General features: G+C 43.3%; 1 protein-coding gene across 2 annotated transcripts; it reads left to right on the top strand.

Annotated features, from left to right (window-relative positions):
* The first annotated feature begins 1633 nt into the window (after positions 1 to 1633).
* On the top strand, positions 1634 to 21725 carry ugdh (UDP-glucose 6-dehydrogenase). 2 transcript variants are annotated; one of them, XM_012961511.1, is made up of 12 exons: positions 1634 to 1753; positions 5961 to 6129; positions 6981 to 7082; positions 7170 to 7370; positions 7668 to 7865; positions 7982 to 8129; positions 8660 to 8754; positions 9203 to 9333; positions 9760 to 9893; positions 10798 to 10889; positions 11857 to 11967; positions 20201 to 21725. In XM_012961511.1, exons 2-12 carry the CDS (start codon positions 5968 to 5970, stop codon positions 20309 to 20311), a joined length of 1485 nt encoding a protein of 494 aa, XP_012816965.1. In that variant the 5' UTR covers positions 1634 to 1753; positions 5961 to 5967; the 3' UTR covers positions 20312 to 21725.
* The last annotated feature ends 601 nt before the right edge of the window (positions 21726 to 22326 follow it).

The raw sequence follows: 22326 nt of genomic DNA, 5'->3' as shown, positions 1-22326 counted from the left end.
CTAGCAGTAAATATACACAAGGCAGAGGTTCTAGAGCACCAATAATTACATTTTACAACCAAAAACTGAATTTTATACAAACAGGTTAGCATTGGGCTATTTACAGGTTAGTTAGCACAGTAGATACCCCACCATAAATATCTTTTTAAGCAGCAGCTGTAAGGATTTTGGATGTGAGAAGCTGACAGAACAATTTAGCAGAAATAGCTTTAGTAAATGAGTTTATCATAAAAATAACCAACCTCCATCTCCTCAGCTGGAGCACGCGTGTGCAACAAGTCATTCAGATATGCCCAATAAAAGGCAGCCATTGTTACAGACTCATTCTCTATGCCTGGGGCAGACGGTGCTGGAGAGAGCTGCCAGGTTACAGTGCAAACCTCATTTGCTTTCCAAAGATATACTAATATGTATATGAATTAATATCTGTAGTCTAATAAATTCATTTATATGGACCTCCAGCCATCTGATACTGAGTTAGCCATGTGTGTGAAATTCTCTTTTATTCACACAAATTAAAACAAAACTTATTGTAACTAACCTTTAAGGTGACCACATACGTTAAGATCCGCTTGCCTGGTGAGGTCGTCAAGCGAGTGGATCTTCTCCCGATATCCCCACCTACGGGTGGGCGATATTGGGCGAATTCAGGCTAATTCGGTCGTTTGGCCCTGGAGCCAAACAATCGAATCAGAAAGCAGGTAATAGGCGCAATCAGTTTGGGGACCGCATTGGCTTGTTGATGCGGTCCCCGAACTGATTGCGCCTATTACCGTCTTTCTAATTCGATCCGACTAAATTTTTTAACCTGCCCGATCGATATCTGCCCAATTTCAGGCCAGATGTTAGGCAGGCCAGTTGTTTGTGGTCTAAGGGACCGTTATCGGAGCTACAATCGGCCTGTGTATGGCCACCTTAAGGTTTAAGTACAAGCCTAAGTGACGCAGAAACATATATGATATCGGCAGCTACAATCGTCCCTTGGAAACATATATTATAATAAATATTTTAGTAAGAGGCCTATGGCATGAGAGGTGTTTTGACTAAAAGGGGGATAAGTGAAAACACCCACAAATCACCTGCCATAGAGCATTGTGGGAAACACTTTCTTGGCACTCATATCAGTGGTCAAAGTGCCCTGATAATCCCAGGGGTTCAAGCCATTAAACCTGGCACCAGGCACTTTATTAGCCTCTAATGTATGTGCTAAACTAAAAATATTACCAATATTACTAACCCTTTTCCTGGCTAGAGAATACCCTGCAACTCTCAGCATCTTTCCTACTGTCTATGCCACACAGGAGAATAAGTAGCAACATTTTGCTAGTGTATTTGCTTTCTCTTGGTTACAAAAAAAGTCAGTTTTACAAAAGGAACACACGTTGGTCATCCTATATTTATATCAACAAAATATGTAACAATTGTTAAATGATATGCCCCTTGTTACTGATACCACGCCATCATTCATTCATTTGACAAGGTTCTTGCAATAATTTTAACAAGTAGTACATAAGCACAGAAGTTTGTAAAATTGTCTTTACAAAAAAGCGCCCATCACCTCCCCACACAGGCAGAGTAATGCCCCTAGGTGGCGCTACAGTCTCAAAGCGAATGTTTCGGGAACTAGACATGCAGCGATTTGTACTAATACGGTGAATCGCTTCTAAATGTGCGTCTGCCCCTCCTGTATGCTGTAAGGGAAAAGGAGGGCACCGAGCGCCATCTATATCCGGAGCAAGTGACCATTAATAAGGTAATCTGGACTCATTCATTGCTACAGACGCCTGCTAGTTTGACCGCTGAGCCCACACACTGCTTCCCCCTCCCGGACTGCCACATCCCCAGAACGTCTTTCTTTGCGTCTATTCTCCAACCCTACGTAACTGCGTCACAAAATCACACCCACTGCTCCCCCGCCTCCTGCTAACGGGTATATGGGTTCCCCTCTTGGTGGGGGTGGTACTACTTGTGTCCCAGCTACTCCGGCAAGGTAAGTGCCTGCTCCCCTTTCCCCATGTTACTGTAGCTGGGCTACTGCCACTGCTCTGCCTCTATTTCCCACACTTGGTGCTGCCGCCCAGAGCATGCTGGGGAATGACCAATCCTCATGTTCTGGATGAGGGGTACCTAAGCCATGCTTTCATTTGACTACAACTCCCTGCATTCCTGGGCTGTGGGGTAGGTTTATGAGGAGGGCAGGAATGCCATTTTGCGTTGGACCTTAAGCATCACAAAGTCATCCTGATAAGTGATTTTGTAGCACAAAGGACAAGCTTTGCAGATATCTTCTTTTAACTGCATGTCTACTGACACTTTTGGTGCATATTAAATGAAAATGTCATTCTAAGCAACTTTCGAATATACATGCATTACAAAAATTGCAGTGGTTACAATGTTACTTGTAAAATACAATTCCTATTGTTTATATTGTAATAGTGGTTCTGACTTTTGAAACAATGTAGCAGATGTAGCCAGCTGACTAACAAACTTGGGGAAGGCTACTTTTGCTACATTATTGCAATATCAGAACCAGAGAACAGAAATGGATAAACAAATACTGGTTTGTTCTCCCAACGTACCAATAACCTTCAACCTTTTTAGCTAATCTATATTATAAAGTTGCTTAGAAATTTAATTTTCTTGGAAATCATGGGTGGAGGTCCTAATAATATATCAGGGATGTCCCACTTGTGCCCCTCATACTGTTTTGGGATGGGCAAGTGAACTGTATTAATCCTCTGTCTCTGCAAGACCTATGAACATTTATTAAAGTAACGCTAAGAGAAAGTAAAAAGGATGCCATGTAAATAGATCTGTAGCTTTTGAGAGATCTGAAAAAACTAAAACTATCTTTAATTACCCTTCAGTCATTTAAAATGTGACATGTAAGCCCTATGGCTGAGGCATGTAATCATTCACTGCAAATCAAATATTCATTAACACTGAGCATTAGCCATATAAGCATGGAAGCACCTACAGTCCTAGTTACATAGTTTAGTTGGTTTGAAAAAAGACCAAAGTCCATCAAGTTCAACCTCTTTAAGCAATCCCCAGCACACTCACACATACAGACCAATACTGACCTATCTATCCACTCACATACAGACCCATACTGACCTATCTATCCACTCACATACAGACCCACACTGACCTATCTATCCACTCACATACAGACCCATACTGACCTATCTATCCACTCACATACAGACCCATACTGACCTATCTATCCACTCACATACAGACCCATACTGACCTATCTATCCACTCACATACAGACCCATACTGACCTATCTATCCACTCACATACGTAGACTATATATACCAACATCAATACTAATTGTATTACAAGGCTAGTCCAAGGCTAGTATCAAAAATAGCCTTGATATTATGTTTGTTCAAAAAATCAACTTGAAAGCATTAATAGAATCTGCCATTACTTGGAGTTTACTAAAGCAGTATACTTAACCAATGTGTTTGCTTTGGATGCCATCTTCACTGGGCTCATATGAGGGTATATAAATAAGTCTCTCCAGTTTTTAGGTTTTTGTTTTTAAAGGAATATCCAAAGCAATAAATTAATGGTTCATTCTCCCACACTGTTTTGGGCACTGTAGACTCACCATCTTTTGTCAAAGAGTCTTGCTTTACATACCTTACTTCTCAATAACTTACTAGCACAACAGTAGGGTAGTGGCACAAGGAAACCCTACAGGACAGGCTGGGGTTCAATTTAGCTCAGTGGGCATTAGTTTGGCCTTGATAAAATTTAGTGTATAAATTGGGCCATACTTAGGTCAATATTAGCTGCTACTTTATGTCTTCGGACTGAATTGGTAGCTTATTAGCACATGTAGGTAGGGCAAACTGCTGCCCTGTCTGACCAAAATCCAGATGAGATCTGGACAGATACTGTATCTGTTGGGCAGGCTTAAAAAACCCCAATGGGCAAGGACTGCATCAGTCCATTTATGCAGTCCCCTTTTGACCGTTTTACCTAGGCACCTATTATGATCCAGCCATTACCTTGGGGGGTACAAATGATTGGATCGGCTTGGCGCATGGTTGAGTAAATCTGGCCAAATCTGTTGCTTTTTAATCCACAGCTATAACAGAGAGGTATGTATATTCAGCAGAAAGTGTTCTTGTGTTTATGGCCTAAATGAAACAAATTGCTGACCAGGTTGTAGCCCAGTTTAAGTTTTTGGAGAGCCATACACATCTGCTGTAACAAAATGACTACAAAAAATAATTACACCATTCCCTACCCCCCCCCCCCCCTCCAACCCCCCATCTGGAAGCTGTTTTTCTTGCATTTTTCATTTGCTTACAGAAGCTCTAAACATTGAAATGGCAGCATGCCACCAGGATTGTTCCAAATTAATTTAAACTTGTGTTTTGTGTGCAGCATTATTTACTTAAGCTTTTTTATTACTTCAGATCTTGTTCCCTTCATTCATGTTGTGGCAAGGCCACACGAACTGCACATTTTGTATTGAAAAAACCCTGATTTCTTTAGATTCCATAACCATTATACAAAATCTGGCAAATTTAAAAAATGCTTCCTTGAAAGGCCCTGCTGTGTGGTGTTGGGATAAGCGAAATGCAGCTCCCAGGGGAGAAGTTGTATATATGAGCTCTTTGTCTCCAGTCTGGAACTCATTAGGCATAGGACATGAGTAACTAGAGCTTGCGTAACTCCCTTACCTACCCCAATTCTCTTACGTATGAATCCTTTTTGGTTTAACCAGATCATTTATATGAATTATTTGCTGCTGATTACTTCATGTCTCTAGTGTCTCCGTTTTGTGGCTTATTTAATTCCTCCCTCACCAAAAAAAACCTTTTGTTTGATCTTTGTCATGAGAATTAAATTATTTGCCCATGATTAGTTCTTGCCTAAAACTACACACTTGCATAAGTGTCTATGTATTTCATGATTAAAACACTAATGATACATAAATGAAAAGTGGTAGATGCCAAAACACACACAAATATTCATGTATTTTATGCAGTGTATCATTTTCTGCCAGAATTTCAGTGTAATAGCTGCACCCACTAAATAAAGCAGAGGCATAGCATTCAGTCTGTAAGCCACTTAAACGGGCTTTAAGGAAATAATGAGCAGTTACTACTTCCTTCTGAGAAGCCAGGGATTTCCTGTTAATTTACATAGCAAGTGGATAGTTAAGTTGGCACTTCTATCTGATCATTTTTAGAATGAACAAGCATGGGAGAATTTCCGTCCCCTTTATGAGAGATTGCATGGAAAAGTATTTCTTGTTTTTCAACAGGCTCCTCCAGCATATTAATAGCACATGACATGAAGTTAATATCGGAACACGTTTTTCAAGTAAAAGGAGGCATGAACCTGGCATAGAAGTGTGCAAATGAGCACTCCTCTCTTGTTACTGGTATAGATTTGATACATATAACACCCAGGCCTGAGTTTGATCATGGTTGCAATTGGCTTCCCTGCATTAACTGTAAGCGGGCAACAGAATTGCGATTTCAGCTTTTTAGTAATGTGAGGTGGCTGTTTGTGTGGTTTGTTGCAATTACCATAGTATAGGCTGAGGCACATTTATTCAGCTATTGTAGGGTCAGTCTAAGGCCCATGACTCTGCATTGGTCACCTCCCCTTTAACATTAGTGGCTAACCCTGCAGTAACTTGAAAATGTGCTGGATAATCGGGGCTTTGTTTTGGAAGTGGGAGAAGACCCATGTCAGGTAACAGGCTTTTTTGGCACTACAATGATGGTTATTTTTGGGAAAAAATGCGACCTGTAAAATTCTTCGTTATTGTAATTTCAGAAACACATACATTTTTAAAATATAATTATATTTCTCTGTTAAATCATATTATAAAATATTATTGTTTCCACCATGATGACTGCTGAACTACAGATTATTGCACATCTCTGTTTACCTCACTTGCTCATTAATGTTTCCTTTCTTGAAGGTAAACAATGTTTCAGATTAAGAAGATTTGCTGCATTGGTGCCGGTTATGTTGGGGGTCCAACATGCAGTGTCATTGCCCAAATGTGTCCTGATATCAAAGTGACAGTGGTTGATGTGAATGAAGCAAGGATTAATGCATGGAATTCAGACACACTCCCAATTTATGAGGTAATGGCCATTTCTTTTGTATCTGTGTTTACGTTGACAGTCATGCTAAAATCTGTATATGGTTCCAGTTCCAAACCTTTTCCCATCAATCACATTCTGATGCACCGCTGTAGCTTTAGCCATTCCTCTGGGCTCTTCCATTTCTGATCTCTGTAGCTTTGGTTACTGGGTCTATTAGCGCTTAGCTGCAGCCATTTAAATGTAGCAGTATAACAAAAGAAATAATGGGTCACTTGGTTTAAACATTGGGGTTGGGGCTAATGACACATTGGTGTTTTCCATTGGCTTTTATTTGCAACTTTTCCAGGAAAAGATCTGAGACAAAATTATTTTGGCTAGTGAAAGTTAATGCCACACCTATCCAGTATCCATAACACTCATCCTTCCCTCAAACACACAGAGTAAAAAATGCATTTCATATTTGTTATTGGATATCTTAATGATCTGTATTTCTTAAAAATATGTCTTATATGCTGTAATTTGTGTGCATGAACTTAAACAAACAATCATGCACTTTGTATTCTAGCTAATGTTATCTATTCCACCCCTTCTCAAAGGGTGCACAGGAAAAAGTTCAGAGGAAGTTACATTTGATATATAGCTCTGACTCATTTTCATGTCACTCAGTTTGACTTGCTAGTGTCAGTTTTGCCATTTAAAGTGACAGAACAATGAAAACTGCTTCCAATTTATGGTGGCTACAAGTAGCCTTATACCTGTGATTATGATGGAAATAATCATGGAGTTCAGGGCTACGTAAAACACTTTCTGCTACCATTTAAGGGGAGCAGTCTGTGGCAACCCCCCAAAATTCCAGAATTTTTTTTTCATATTTTATGGTCTTTTTACAGCCTGGGTTGAAAGAAGTAGTGGAGTCCTGTCGAGGAAAAAATTTGTTTTACTCCACGGATATAGATGGAGCAATACAAGAAGCTGACCTTGTGTTTATCTCTGTAAGTCGTTTTTGACATTCTCTTGAATTGTTTCATTTATAAAATTCTAAGATATATGTATACAGAGTGTTCCTTGAATATTGACAGGTCAACACTCCAACAAAAACATATGGCATGGGAAAAGGCCGGGCAGCGGATCTTAAATATATTGAAGCTTGTGCCAGAAGGATTGTCCAAAACTCAAACGGTTACAAAATCGTAACAGAAAAGAGCACTGTGCCAGTACGAGCCGCGGAGAGCATTCGGCGAATATTTGATGCCAACACAAAGCCTGAACTAAATTTACAGGTATTAACTGACCTTTGTGAGCATGTGAATTACACTGCGTACAGGTTTTTTTATATATACTGTCAATTTTAGAAATCCAAGGTCTGTGCACTGTTTAGTACTTTTTAAAGGGAACATCTTTTTAATACTGTAGGTACTTCTATAAAAGTTGAACTTCTCGTTTTAGTTTTGTTGCCTGTTGTTATATTGCAATTGCAGGTGCCACAGTGGTATCAACTGAATTATTTTTGTGAAGAAAAGCATTGGTTCTATTTACTACATATGTCTAAAACCCTGCTCCCTTTCATATTCTCACAGGTGCTGTCTAACCCAGAATTCCTTGCAGAGGGAACTGCTATCCGGGATCTCAAAAACCCGGACAGGGTGCTAATTGGTGGAGATGAGACACCTGAGGGTCAAAAAGCCGTGCGTGCACTATGTGAAGTTTATGAACACTGGGTACCCTCAGAAAAAATTATTACAACCAATACTTGGTCATCAGAATTATCAAAATTGGTATGAGTATTTTTTATCTCATCCTATGGTTATCAAACTGTATTTTGCCCTGATGCTTTTTTTTTTTTTTTTTTTTTTTTTTAAGTTTTTCTGTCTTTTTCTACTTCTGGTTGTAGGCAGCCAATGCTTTCCTTGCCCAGAGAATCAGCAGTATTAACTCAATCAGTGCCCTTTGTGAGGCTACGGGAGCAGATGTGGAGGAAGTTGCTAGAGCTATTGGAATGGATCAGAGAATAGGAAACAAGTTCCTTAAAGCTAGTGTTGGTAATGAAGCATTATTCACTTTCAATACATCTTCATTGGGCTTGTAGTGAAAATATACCTGATTGCTCAGAACAAATAAGCACAAAGTATAATCTATATAAATTTTTTAGATGTGTCACTTGGTGCTTGTAGCATGATAAAATCCCCCAAAATTGCTTCCCCCACCAGAGGTGCATGGTAATAGAGCCCACACTCTGATTGGGGGAAACCATAGTTGTTTTTTTTTTTTTCATAACTAGCCCCCTATAGTGCTAGGCTTCCTGAACCTGGAGTGAGATCCCAGTTTAGGCAGCCATGTTGTGGCACCCACATAAGCATAAGGAGCAAGTGCCGCAGCTCATTCATTATGCTTGACGTCAATGGGTGAGTAACATCCACAGCTCTTACGGCACATAATGAGGGAGCGTATGCATGCTAAATAACATGGCCGCCCATTTTTAGCATGATAAGTGCCCTCTAATGTGTAATGTGTGGTGTCTCTTTTTCAAGTAATGTGATATTGGTGTCATGCTGCTTTTTTTTTTTTATAGGATTTGGTGGTAGCTGTTTCCAGAAGGATGTCTTGAACCTGGTGTATTTGTGCGAAGTTTTGAACCTGCATGAAGTGGCGAGATACTGGCAACAGGTACAACATCGATGGCTGAAACAACTTTTTTTTAGACACCAAGGAGCAAATTTATTAAAATTTTATTTTTTTGTACTTTTAATGGATTTTTCTACCATAAAATAAACTCAATAAAAAAGCACAATCAAATAAGAATAAAAAACCTTGAAATCCTCGTTTTTATAAAAGATTTGGAGTGTTTGCAAACAGAAATGCCCCAGAAAACATCTAAAACCACAAATTTAAATAAAGATTGTTACAATCTGCCTAGGGCAGCTCCCATTGACTTCTACATGACCTTGACAGCTTTTAGATGGCTTTGTATTTGTGTTTTTCATGGTCTTTACTCTTGATAAATGACTAGAAATTCCAGCATTGGTAACTCTGGCCCTAAGTGTGGAGGATATGCTAGTAATCTCTTTGCCACTCAGCTTGTGCTTATATATGCCTTATTCTCTCCCTGTGACAGGTTATTGATATGAATGACTATCAGAGAAGAAGGTTTACTACCAGGATTATTGATTGCCTGTTTAACACTGTAGCAGACAAGAAGATCGCTCTCCTTGGGTTTGCATTTAAGAAGGACACCGGTGATACTAGGTAAATGAAACTTGAAGGTTTATTGTCTTAAATATTTTGACAGTTGTTATGGAAATCTCACGGTATCTTGACTTCAGGTAAAGGCTATATAAGCATTAGAGAGTCTCATGTAGCTTAGTCTTGTGATATGCAAGGAACACTTTCTGCTGAGTTTGTAAGGGTTGGGCAGGAGTAATCTAGGGTTTGCATTGCTTTACAATCCACTGGTGACACAGCACACCTAACTGCAGTGGATTCATTTAGGGTGGGTTTTTGATAGGTTGCACAAAAACTTTTTTTTTTTTAAAAAAACAAGCAAAATACATAATCTGTAGGGCATTTTATTATTCATGACAATGCCACGGAACCTCCGTTACCATACAACATTCTCATTGCCAAATTTGTTTTTGAAAACACATGTTAATTCTTTGGTTTTGTTTCTATTAGAGAGTCTTCCAGTATCTATATTAGCAAATACCTCATGGATGAAGGTGCAAAGCTGCATATTTACGATCCTAAAGTTCCAAGGGAGCAAATAATAATGGACCTGTCCCAGCCTGGAGTTGCACCAGATGACAGAGGTAATTTATTGGGTTTGTGTTCCAGGCATATGTCAACTTATTCTCTTTCTCACCTATGTGTACCCAAGGTGTACCCCCTCCACCCTGGGGAAGGAATATTTTAGCTTTAATGCTATGTATGCTTTGATCTTGCTATGGCTGTAGGGCAGCTCCACCTTGTAAAGCATTGTATGTTTGTTCTGGGCATGTATGAGACTATTGTTTTTGAACTTTGGGTCTCTGGAAAACTGCTTCTTGCATATTGTGAGTGTGTGTGTGTGTGTGTAGATAGCATGTTTATTTAGCCCCCATGTAAAATGTTAGTGTTTTGACCTTAAAATAAAAAACCAAAACATTTTGTTAAATAAACTATAATACCTCCTTTTCATCATTTGAGGGATGCAAGGGCCTGGCACACCAAAGGTTATAGTTTTCTGGTTAGTCAGGAAGTACTGCTGTAAAACCAGCATTTCCACTAATACACACATGAGAAATGCCCCACAGGGATTAACCCAGTCACAGATAATAAGTACTGTGCAAGTATAACATTTATGCATCTGGCCCTGATCTCTTTATTAACTGTTTACAGTGCAGACACAGAAGGAAAGTTCCAGAACTATAATGGCACCCATTTAAGCCATTCTTCTGTATATAAAGCAAGGGATTACAATGCAGATTAAAGACAACAAAAAAAAAAAACTTTACTCTAAGGAACTATTTTATTTTTTTTTAATGGTTTGTAATCTGACTCATTCTTTGCATAAATACATTTATAAAAAAGAGAGTTCACATATTTTCACTTCTTGCTTTTCTGGTTTTTCCACATTGTAACAGCATGTTGTTCGTGTGAATCATACCCAGAGGGTATATTCATTTTATGCTTTATCTGGTTAACCTAAGATTTATATTTTTCTCATTCTTACAGTTTCCCAGCTGGTCCACATTTCTACGGATTTATATGAAGCGTGTGAGAATGCTCATGCTATTGTAATCTGCACCGAGTGGGATATGTTTAAGGTAATATTGGGGTTTCTACCTGGCCCATTTACAAAGCTTGGAGTTGCCAGGTACTGTCCTATATATTTACAAGTATTGTAATGACACAGATCAAGCAGTTGGTAGTAGAATAGATTTATTGCTATAGACTACAAAGCTGTTAACTACCAGATCATATACAGTATATTCAACACACTATTTCTATAATAAATATAAAACATTGTTGTATGCTCCATATCTGATATACTAAAGTGGCTGAACTATGAACAGATATGCAGCTATTTATACTGTAATAGTATGCAGAATCAGTCTAGGGCTGAAAATGTGTTTTCATCCCCAAATCTCACCCTAACTGAACTTTAAGCTGGGCCCACCAGGAGAACACTGAATGATCTATAGACATGGTCAGCCCTACAGTTTAGAATTGCTACCTTACAAGAAGTTGTATAGGAGAGGCTGTATACAGTGCTATGTGTAAATACTAATGGGGCTAGGAGGTGCATATAACTAAATGCATATATTCTATGCACACCTATTGACCCATGACCCTGCCCAACCTCGTAGCTTTTAGCTCTTTTCTACAATTTTTTTTTTTTTTTTAATGTGGAGCATAATAAATGCATATACACAGTGCACCTATACTGTATATTGGGAGAATAAAAAAGCCAAATATATATAATGGGTGTGGTCATACTCCACCACCTTTATTGGATATGTGTTTGAGCATAAACATCAAGGTACAGAGATTGCACTGCTGTCCCTCTGTTTTAAGGGCTATCCCTTTCCGGGGGTGCAAAAAATGTGCATTTCAACATACTTTTTTTTATTTGGATTGCATGTCAATAAATGTGGTAGAGCAGTAGATTATCCTGTACCTGATTGCTTTTTTGGCTCCTAATCTGTGCTGAAGAAGGGCACTGTAGTCCAGTTCTAGATGCACAGCTCCTAGCTGCTAAACTAGACCCACTGAGCATTGTCTGTCTTGTAGGAGTTGGACTTTAATCGAATACACAGGATGATGTTGAAGCCAGCCTTTATTTTTGATGGAAGACGTGTTCTCGATGAACTTCATGGAGAGCTGCAAAATATTGGCTTCCAGGTAAGTGAGCTTCCCAATTACATAGCTCTTGTATGTCAAGATCAGCAGTAATGCTGACCATACACTGATACATGCACATTTGTCCCTGCTTTTTTGAGTAGCTCGATAACCTTATGCATGCACTGGATCGGCTCATCCAGCAGCTCAGTGTTCTTTTTTTTTAGCCAACCAGCTTTGGTGCAAGAGGTTTCTTGACTAAATTTTTTTTTTTGGTGGTAACTGTGTGTGTGTGTCTAGCTTAAAGATGTTCACAAAAAAGGAGTGTCCCTTGGACAGTTTAATTAAGGCTTCTCCAAAGATGTAATAATACAGAAAAGAAAATCTGAAGCCATTACCTAACACACTGGTGGCTTCACAGTCTAATGAGATGAGGCCCTATTGCCCAAGTCCCTACAAAGACTTTCCCACTTTCAAGTCTGTATGACTCACAGTCCCTCAAGTATTTCAGTCCCTGTTCTTCCCCAGGTCATCTTTTTCTCTCACAGGCCCCTCTCAGGCCATTGGTCCCAGGCTCTTAGGTCTCTCTCACACAGGGACCAGTCAGACCCATGGCTCTCCCTCTCTCACATTCATGTATTTATGTATGTATGTATTTCTTTAGTTTTAAAGCACTACTTATGTACACAGCGCTGTACAGTAGAATAGATTAATACAAACAGGGGTTTATTAAGATAATAATAGATAAACACAAAGTATAACAATAAATACAAGATACAGTTGCAATAAGTTAAGAGTCAGACACAAGAGGATGGAGATCCCTGCCCCGTAGAGCTTACAATCTATATGGGAGGGTAACCTACAGACACAAGTAGGCAAATATAAGTGCTGTAGGTTACAGTGTGTAACAATAAGTGCTATTTTCCAGATTAGATGCTGTGTGTGTGTGTGTGCTCCAAGAGGCAGGCTTTAAGTTTAGTTTTAAAAAGTGTGTTCTCTCCCTCACACATCCAGGGCAGAGCAACAAGGTGTGTTTGTACTTCACTTAATCTGAGTCAGTCTGAGATTTAGTTTTTATCCCTTTTTAGCTGATTATATTGTAAGGGGCCATTTGCCTGCTTTCTAACTTCTGTCCCCTTCCTGTGGTTTTCTTGTTATATCTCCCAATGTAACTGGGATACAAAGTCCTGTGTACCCCTATGTATTGCACTAATTGTGTGAATGAATAATAAACAGCAGGCCAATATTAATCACGATGGCTGTATTGCAGTGACCTGTTTGTCTGAGATTGCAGGATTTTGTGCAATTTACATAAGATTTCCCTGTTTATGTGTAACCTTTTCTGTGCTTTGAGGATAAATATCCAGCAGCCACATGGCTTTGCCTGTGCAGACATGATGTAATTTGCACTTCCCTCCACCAAGGGGAACAGATGAAGCCATATGTTCAGGCGAACAGATCACAACCCTTTCCTGGAAATTTTGGGTGGAATCTTAACTGTTGGCAATTACTTAAACATTTCCCATTGGTGTTAGTCATTCTGATTATTAAAGGGTATGAATCAGGGAAATGTGAAATGTATTAGCTGGATGAGAAGCCATAGAAAAATGGATCTGTACTAGCAACCCCTTTTATAATTGTGAATATATCTGCTGGCTGGTGCCACTGGTTCCCTCTACATGTTTTTATATATCCCAGTGGCTAGTAATGGCAAGTGGCTATCTCAGTGGCTAGTAATGGTTAGCTCCTGAGTGAAGGCATTTCTCTTGCAGATGTCTGTGGGACACAGGGACCTTGGGTATAGTATCTACTAGCAGGAGGCAGGACACTAGAAGAGGAAGAAGCCCCTCCTCCCTGCTACTATACCCCCTGTCACTTCCTGAGTGAACCAGTTTTTTTCTAGTGTCCTAGGAGACAGGATCATCTCACAGCTCTTCTGACAATCTACGGCCAGATTTAATCTGGCACCAGGGGTTATCCTACAGGGCCTCAACAGAGTTCCCTCTACAGGTTTCCCCCTACGTGGGATCGCAGCACCGGGGCCAGTAAGCCTCCCTTGGAGCGGGCCACACAGAAAATCCCTGCCTCTACCTCGAGCGCAGAAGCTGTCCGGTGTCTCCCCCCTTCAGATCTGAATCCTCCAGGTCAGTGTCTGCAGCCCCCCAGCAGCCCAGGTTCAGCCGGTCCCACAGCCCGCCAGCCTGCGCCCATGCGTTCCACCGCGTTCCTCTTGCGTTCCACCGCGTCCCCCTTGCGTTCCAGCGCGATGACGTCATCGCGCGCCGCCATTTTCGGAGCGCTTCCTGGTTTCGCGCGCCTTTTGCTTCGCGCCACTTCTCTCTGCTCTCCATCCTGATCGGACGTCTCTGCCACAGCTCCTGACTGCTCTTTTGGATTCCTCAGACACAGGGCCGGTATCTATGTAGGAGGGGGCGCTGGTAGGGGAATAGCAGGAACGGGCAAGGCTGTGCTGGGTCTGTTACTGGGTCTTTTGCCTGGCTGTTATACCTGTCTTTAAGCTGCATGTATACATATATATATTCCACTACAGTTGGGGACCTCATATTCCACTGAGTGTGTTACTGTGTGGGGGGACTGCTTTTTTCTCTGGAAAGCTTCTATATTGTGTACATATATATAGACTTTCTGATACAGATATATATATATATTATATATATTAAAAAAAAAAAAAAAAAAAAAAAAAAAGCACATATTATCCCTGCTTGTTTACCGCATCAAAGCCAAATCTGTCTTTTTTGCTGAGTTTTTTTCTCTGTCTGTCTGCATAACCTGCTCTGTCTCGTGGCAATGGCAGAGGGCATTCCAGAAGGTCCCTTTTCCAGGGGGGCTTCCAGCTCCTCCAGAGTTAAATACTTAGCATGCGCCAAGTGCTGCAAGCGTCTCCCATCTGGCAGAAAGGAACCCCTTTGTTCCTCTTGTTCCAAACTCCCGGCTGAGCCCCTTTCCCAGGCTCTGGATACGCTTCCCCCCCCTACCCCAGAGATTCCAGAGGCGGCTTCTACTCCCGCTCTGGCCTTGGATGCTCCGGCGCAGACCTCATCCTCCAGCCAGGACCCTCCTCCCTGGGCGGTTCAACTTTCCACCGGCATCCCTAAGTTAGCAGCTTGTCTAGACAAGCTGCTAGATCGTCTGGACAAGGATGAGACCCAGCCTTCCAAGTCCCTCAAGCGACAAGCACTCCTCCGCCTGGAGGATTACAGCGACACGGAGTCCCTACACGCCTCGGCCACCTGGGAGGATCAATCCCTAAGCGAGGGCGAGATTTCCTCCGACGGGCCGGAGGACTCCGACAACATAGCCAAAGCCTCCCCTGAGGCTATCGACTCTTATTGCTGCGGTCATGTCTTGTCTTGACCTCAAGAGCACAGAATCCACCTCTGAGGCTTCTTCCTCTCTCTTCAAGCGCCAGAAGAAGACCGCCTCCGTTTTTCCTTCCCATGACCAACTCGACTCCATCGTACAATCGGAGTGGGATCACCCTGAAAAGCGTTTTCAGGCCTCTAGGCGTTTTCAACGCTCTTATCCTTTTCCCCAGGAAGCCCTGGATAAGTGGTCCATCCCTCCGTCAGTGGACGCGCCAGTGTCCCGCCTGTCTAAGAACACAGCTCTTCCCGTCCCGGATTCTTCCTCTTTCAAAGATCCGATGGACAAAAAGATGGAGAGTTTCCTTAGAGCCATGTTCACTTCCGCAGGGGAAAGCCTTCGCCCGGCCTTGGCTTCGGCCTGGGTCTCACGGGCCGTGCAGTCATGGTCTACTTCCCTTCTGGAGGGCATCTCTACGGGCTCTTCCAGACAGGAGCTTGCTCTCCTTGCCTCTCAGATTCGCGATGCCTCTGAATATCTTTGCGAAGCCTCTCTAGACTCCGCCCAGGCCATCAGTCGGACTTCTGCTCTTGCCGTAGCGACACGCCGCTCTCTATGGCTGAAGCTCTGGTCTGCTGATATGTCATCTAAAAAGTCTCTTACCACTATTCCCTTCAAGGGCAAGCTTCTTTTCGGGCCAGAACTCGACAAGATTATTAGTCAAGCTACGGGAGGAAAGAGCACCTTCCTCCCCCAACCTAGGAACCGTTCGTCCTTTCGTAAGGGCCGCTTCTTTCGTCCCAGAGGCTCCAAGCCCGGTCCTTCCAGAGACTCCACAACCCAGAACTCCTCCAACAAGCCCAGGTTTCAGACACGTCCCAAGTACTCCTGGCAGGGCAGACGGCCCCAAGCCAAGCCTACCGACAAGACCACTTCCGCATGACTACCCCAAGGGGGGAAGTCCCATCCCCGTAGGAGGAAGGCTTCGTTTCTTCCACGAAGCCTGGCTCCGTCTCACTTCGGACCACTGGGTGCACAGGGTCATATCGTCGGGTTACCGCCTCGAGTTCCAATCCAACCCTCCAAACAGGTTTTTCATGTCTCGACTGTCCCAGGACCCCCTCAGGCAGTCCGCCTTCCTCTCTATCGTTCAGGACCTGCTGGACGAGAGAGTGATCATGCATGTTCCCCCAGGAGAAAGATTCCGGGGATTCTATTCCAATCTTTTCCTGGTACCCAAGCGAGACGGGTCCTTTCGTCCGATACTAGACCTCAAGCAGCTCAATTCCTTCCTCCGGTTCGCCCGATTCAAGATGGAATCTCTCCGGTCGGTGATTGCTGCTATGGGCCCCAACGAGTTTCTCGTGGCCCTGGACATAAAAGACGCTTACCTACATGTCCCTATTTTCCCTCCCCACTGGAAATACTTGCGTTTTGCTGTCAAAAATCTCCATTTCCAGTTCACGGCCCTCCCCTTCGGTCTCACCTCAGCACCGCGCATCTTCACCAAGATAATGGCGGCTGCGGCGGCATCCCTCAGATCTCAGGGCGTCTCCATCACACCTTACCTGGACGACCTTCTTCTCAAGGCCTCATCCCCTTCTCTGGCAACATCCCAGCTGAGCCTGGTCATAACTACGCTGACATCTCTGGGCTGGAAGATCAATCGAGAAAAATCCCGTCTTACCCCATCGCGCCGGATGCCCTTCCTGGGCATGATCTTCGACACAGCACAGCAGAGAGTGTTCCTCCCCCCAGAGAAGATCTCTCGGATCCAGGACCTCAGTCGTCGTCTGATCCATTCCACATCTCCCTCCATCCACCTTGCAATGCAGGTTCTGGGATCCATGGTTTCTGCCATAGAGGCCGTCCCCTTCGCGCAATTTCACCTACGCGAGCTCCAGTGGAACCGCAAATCCCTGTCCCAACGGATTCAGATTCTCCCCAGGACGAAACTCTCTCTTGCATGGTGGCTCAACACCTCTCACCTAGCCAAGGGACGTCCTCTCCAGGAACCCACCTGGCGCCTTCTCACCACGGACGCCAGCCTCAAGGGCTGGGGTGCTGTTCTGGACCATCAGTCGGCCCAGGGGACTTGGTCGAAATCCGAAGCTCGCCTACCTATCAACATTCTAGAGATCAGGGCAGTCCGTCTGGCGCTGCTCCACTGGCAACATCTCCTCAAGGGTCAAGCCATCAAGGTACAATCCGACAATGCCACCACAGTTGCCTACCTGAACCACCAGGGCGGGACCCGGAGCCGTCAGGCTCTCAAGGAGGTCAGTCTGATTCTGACCTGGGCCGAGGCCTCCGAGGTTCGACTGACGGCAGTCTACATTCCCGGCCTCGAAAACTGGCAGGCCGACTATCTAAGCCGACAGCAGCTCGACCCAGGAGAGTGGGCCCTAAGTCCCACAATCTTCCAGGGCATCGTCGATCGGTGGGGCCTCCCAGACGTGGACCTCATGGCCTCTCGCCTGAATCGCAAGGTTCCCCAATTCATGGCCAGATGTCGCGACCCACTGGCTCTCTCAGCGGACGCTCTGACAGCCAATTGGAACTTCCCTCTTGCGTACATCTTCCCCCCCCTGCCCCTTCTGCCCAGAGTCATCAAGAAGATCAAGGCCGGGTCCGGCACTGTAATCCTTGTAGCCCCCTTTTGGCCCAAGAGGGCCTGGTTTTCCGATCTGGTTGCCCTCAGCAGGGCAGAACCCTGGCGCCTGCCCCTGGATCACGATCTCCTAATGCAGGGCCCAATCCTTCATCCAGACCCAGCCTTCCTCAGTTTGACGGCCTGGCTATTGAGTCCCTAGTGCTCCAACGCAAGGGGTTCCCTCCAGACGTCATTCGCACCATGATGGCAGCCCGGAGGCCAATATCCTCCAAGACCTATCACCGAGTTTGGAAGACCTTCAAGGACTGGTGCGATTCCGCGGGCCATTCCTTCCAGGTTTTTTCGCTTCCCCGGCTACTGTCCTTTCTCCAGTCGGGTCTCGCTAAAGGGGCTCTCGTTAGGGTCTCTTAAATCTCAGGTCTCAGCCCTATCTGTCCTCTTTCAACGACGACTAGCGACCTTTCCGGATGTGGCGACCTTCCTACAGGGCGTGTCGCGGCTCCACCCCCCCTTCCGGGATCCTCTTCCCCCTTGGGATCTCAGCCTTGTGCTCACTGCCTTGCAAGGGCCACCCTTTGAGCCCCTGGCCAGCATCCCTCTGATGTGGCTTACATGGAAGACAGTGTTTCTCTTGGCTATCTCCTCAGCTCGGAGAGTGTCCGAGATCTCGGCACTATCTCACCTCCAACCGTACCTGGTCTTCCACCCGGACCGAGCGGTCCTCAGGACTCTGCCCTCCTTTGTTCCTAAGGTTGGATCTTCATTCCACATCAACCAGGACATCACCATTCCGTCCTTTTGCCCGCAACCGTCCTCCCCCAAGGAAGTGTCTCTGCATTCCTTGGACCCGGTCCGGGCGCTCAAGTTTTACCTACACCGGACCAAGGACATACGTCAATCTACATCCCTCTTCATTTTGCCTTCCGGGCCCCAGAAGGGTGCTCAGGCTTCTAAGACCACAATCTCCCGCTGGATTAGGGAGGCTATCCGCAGAGCATACATTGCCAAAGGGAAGTCGCCGCCTCTCCGTATCAGAGCCCATTCCACCAGGGGAATTAGCACCTCCTGGGCCTTCAGAAACAGGGCCTCAGCCGAACAGGTCTGCAGGGCCGCTACTTGGTCCTCCATTCATTCCTTCACCAAATTTTACAGATTTGAGATATTTGCAGCATCTGATGCTCATTTTGGGAGAAAGGTACTGCAAGCAGCAGTTGCCTGAACCCGCTTCTCCCACCCTTCTTTCATGGGGCAGCTTTGGTATGTCCCCAAGGTCCCTGTGTCCCACAGACATCTGCAAGAGAAAAGGAGATTTTGTGATAACTCACCGTTAAATCCTTTTCTCTTAAGACGTCTGTGGGACACAGGGCTTCCCCCCCGGAAGCGGTTCCTTTGGAAGGTTCTCTGCCTTGTGTATATAGTTCTGTTTTACGGTCTATTATCTTGTTGACAAAACTGGTTCACTCAGGAAGTGACAGGGGGTATAGTAGCAGGGAGGAGGGGCTTCTTCCTCTTCTTCCTCTTCTAGTGTCCTGCCTCCTGCTAGTAGATACTATACCCAAGGTCCCTGTGTCCCACAGACGTCTTAAGAGAAAAGGATTTAACGGTGAGTTATCACAAAATCTCCTTTTCTGTAGGCTGCAATACCAACCATCTCTTTATGCCGAGTAAAAAGGAGATGTATTTCTATGGCCACTCATATCCGAAGAATGATCTGCCCATAAAATAACTGGTTCATTTGTTGAGACTTGACAAGTGTTTCAAACTGTACTGCACCCTGGTGTCATGGAAAGCACTTGGTTAGTTGTTCACCAACATGTATCATGCTAACCTAAAGCAGAATTGTGTTTTGTTTTTGCAGAGCAGAGTTATTGCCTGATCATCCTAATCACTAATTCTAGGATCTAAATATGTAGCTAAATGGAACAATATTGATTTAAGTTACTGAGTGCTGAGTCAGGATTTTCTTTCTTTTATTATAAAGCAGTAATGGGTGATTTTGTCTTTTACCCTTGGCACCTACCTCACCCATGGAGTCAGGAAAGTTCCCTCTGTACAATGACACCCTCCCCTCTCACCAGCTGTTGTCAAGGATGCACCAAACCTATATACACCCCACTACGTTTCGGAAGTGATGTCACATCTGCTGCGCTACACAACCTATGTCCCCTCATCATCTATCCCAAGGAAATCTGCGCCAGAGGATGGGGGCATATTATATTATTTTTTTTTAATTATACATTGAATATAAGCACTTCACATAAGAGAACATAAAATTGCACTGCATGTTGGGAGCATGTCTACATCAATGACATTTCTGCTTTAGTTGAATTCTCCTTTGTGTTAATTTTGTTTTTATAGGTGGAAACCATTGGCAAAAAGGTTGCATCCAAGAGAATCCCATTCACACCAACAGCAGATATTCCCAAATTCAGTCTGCAGGATCTGCCTCATAAGAAACAGAGAGTATAACTACCACTGGAGAGCCAGGGACACCTGCAGTGGGAGAACTCCTGGAATGGCTGCCCACCATAACCACAAATGGTTAGAGCCCTTTCACTCTGGGAAGGGAACCCAACACAAAGCACATGATTGGTTAAGTATGACAACTCTGGGCTTTCAGCTACTGCTGCCTATTGCCAGAGAACATCTGCAACATGATTAAATGGCTTCAAATTCACAAGCTAATTTATTTGTAAATAAATCTTTTTCAAGCTACGTTTAAACATTTCTTGGGTAGTGTTTAACATTTTTATAAAGACCAAATAAGCTTTGAATGTAACTGTTTAATTCCTTCAAAAAGAAAAAAAATCATTACAGCAAATTGAAATAAGGCAGTAAAATCACAGAGCAATGGTAGCTGCACGGTCACGCTCTGGATCCAGAACAAACTATATTCATTGTTTATTCCATGTACTTTTATATGAGATTGTTTCTAGCTATATTCTGAGTAAAGTCTATTTTTTCTACTCCTTTTTTTATATTTTTACAATCTTAAAATATCTTTTATAAGTCTAGTTGGTGTTCCCCATACTGACAGGCTTCTGCATGTTATATAGTAAGTGCTGTCTGCAGAAGTGGCTGTGCACACCAGCCTGGGCAGGGATATGCTGAAGAAGGTGGCACTGACATCCAGGTATTGGGATTATAAAAAATATGGGGAATTTCCCCAATGGTGGTGTCCCTTTCATCTTCTATTGCAAGCAGCAGCAGCAGCAGCAGCGTACATAGCACTAGTGGTACCAGGTACATTACTGACACATTCATGTGGGTATTATCCTCTGAGGGAAGATCACCCCTGTAGCACTACATTTTCCTGCATCTAGTGGGCAGTTTCTGTTTTAACATGTCCCCAGGTATTACTTGCAGCTGAAACTGAGAGATTATTCGGGAGCAGTCCATACAGTGAGTGTCATGAAGCCGATAGAATGCAGTATTATTGCCCCACGTATAAAGTAGCTTAGGCTGCTGTGTATCATGTAACACCATACAGCGGTCACTAACTGGCCCAAGCACACCCTTCATATTCATCCTTTCGCTAGTGCAGAAACATAAGGTACGGCTGGCACTACTGCTCATTTTAAAAGTGTTGAGATGATAAGGTGGAATTCCTACTTGGTTACTGAATGCAGGGAAATCCCCTTAAATCTTGTGCTGCTGGCACTTTGCTTATGTTGCTTAACATTCTGTAACTTTGGTACCTAATGCCAGCACTGGTTATAGGGGCACAGGTTCCACGTATTCAGAATCTGCGGTGACTGCTTGGCTCAGAGGCCCTTCTATTGAGAACAAACTTGTTTACAGTTTTCATGTTTAAAATTGATTAGAAGCAACTCAATTCTGCCTTGAAATGTAATATGTAAAATAAAGAATTTCAGATCTGTCATTTTTGTTTTTAATTTGTTGTTCTTGGAGGGTGTATAAAGTATTAATAGAATTGTGTATACACATATGAAAATGCATCTGTGTCTGTGTGCATGTACAAAGGGCAAAAAGGAGCAGAAGAGAAGAAGCATTCTGTATGTCAGTATTTTTCTCTGCCTTGCATGGCTAAAACAATTACTAGAAGTAATTTCTTAAATATGCTTTAAGCCTGTTAACTTAAAGATGAACCACCCCTTTAAGCTAACTTTCAGTATGGTATAGAACATCATATTCCTAGCAACTTTGCAGTTGGTTTTTTTATAGTTTATGAATTATCTGGTTTCATCTCATGCATCTTTTCAGATTTCAAATCAGGGATCACTAGTCCTAGCACCCAAAAACCTATTGCTCTGTGAGGCTACAATTTTATTGTTAACTTTATTGCTTATCTTTTTATTCAATCTCTCACCAATTCATATTCCAGTCTCTCATTCAAACAACTGCCTGGTTGCTAAGGTAAAAAGACCCTAGCAACCAGATATCTGCTGAAATGCCAAACTAGAAGGGCAACAAAAAGCTAAGTAACTGAAAAGCCACAAATAAAGACCAACTGCAAATTGTCT

Source organism: Xenopus tropicalis, chromosome 1 (assembly GCF_000004195.4).
Source record: "Xenopus tropicalis strain Nigerian chromosome 1, UCB_Xtro_10.0, whole genome shotgun sequence".
Lineage (NCBI taxonomy): Eukaryota > Metazoa > Chordata > Amphibia > Anura > Pipidae > Xenopus > Xenopus tropicalis.
This window is presented reverse-complemented; position numbering and strand designations above follow the sequence as displayed.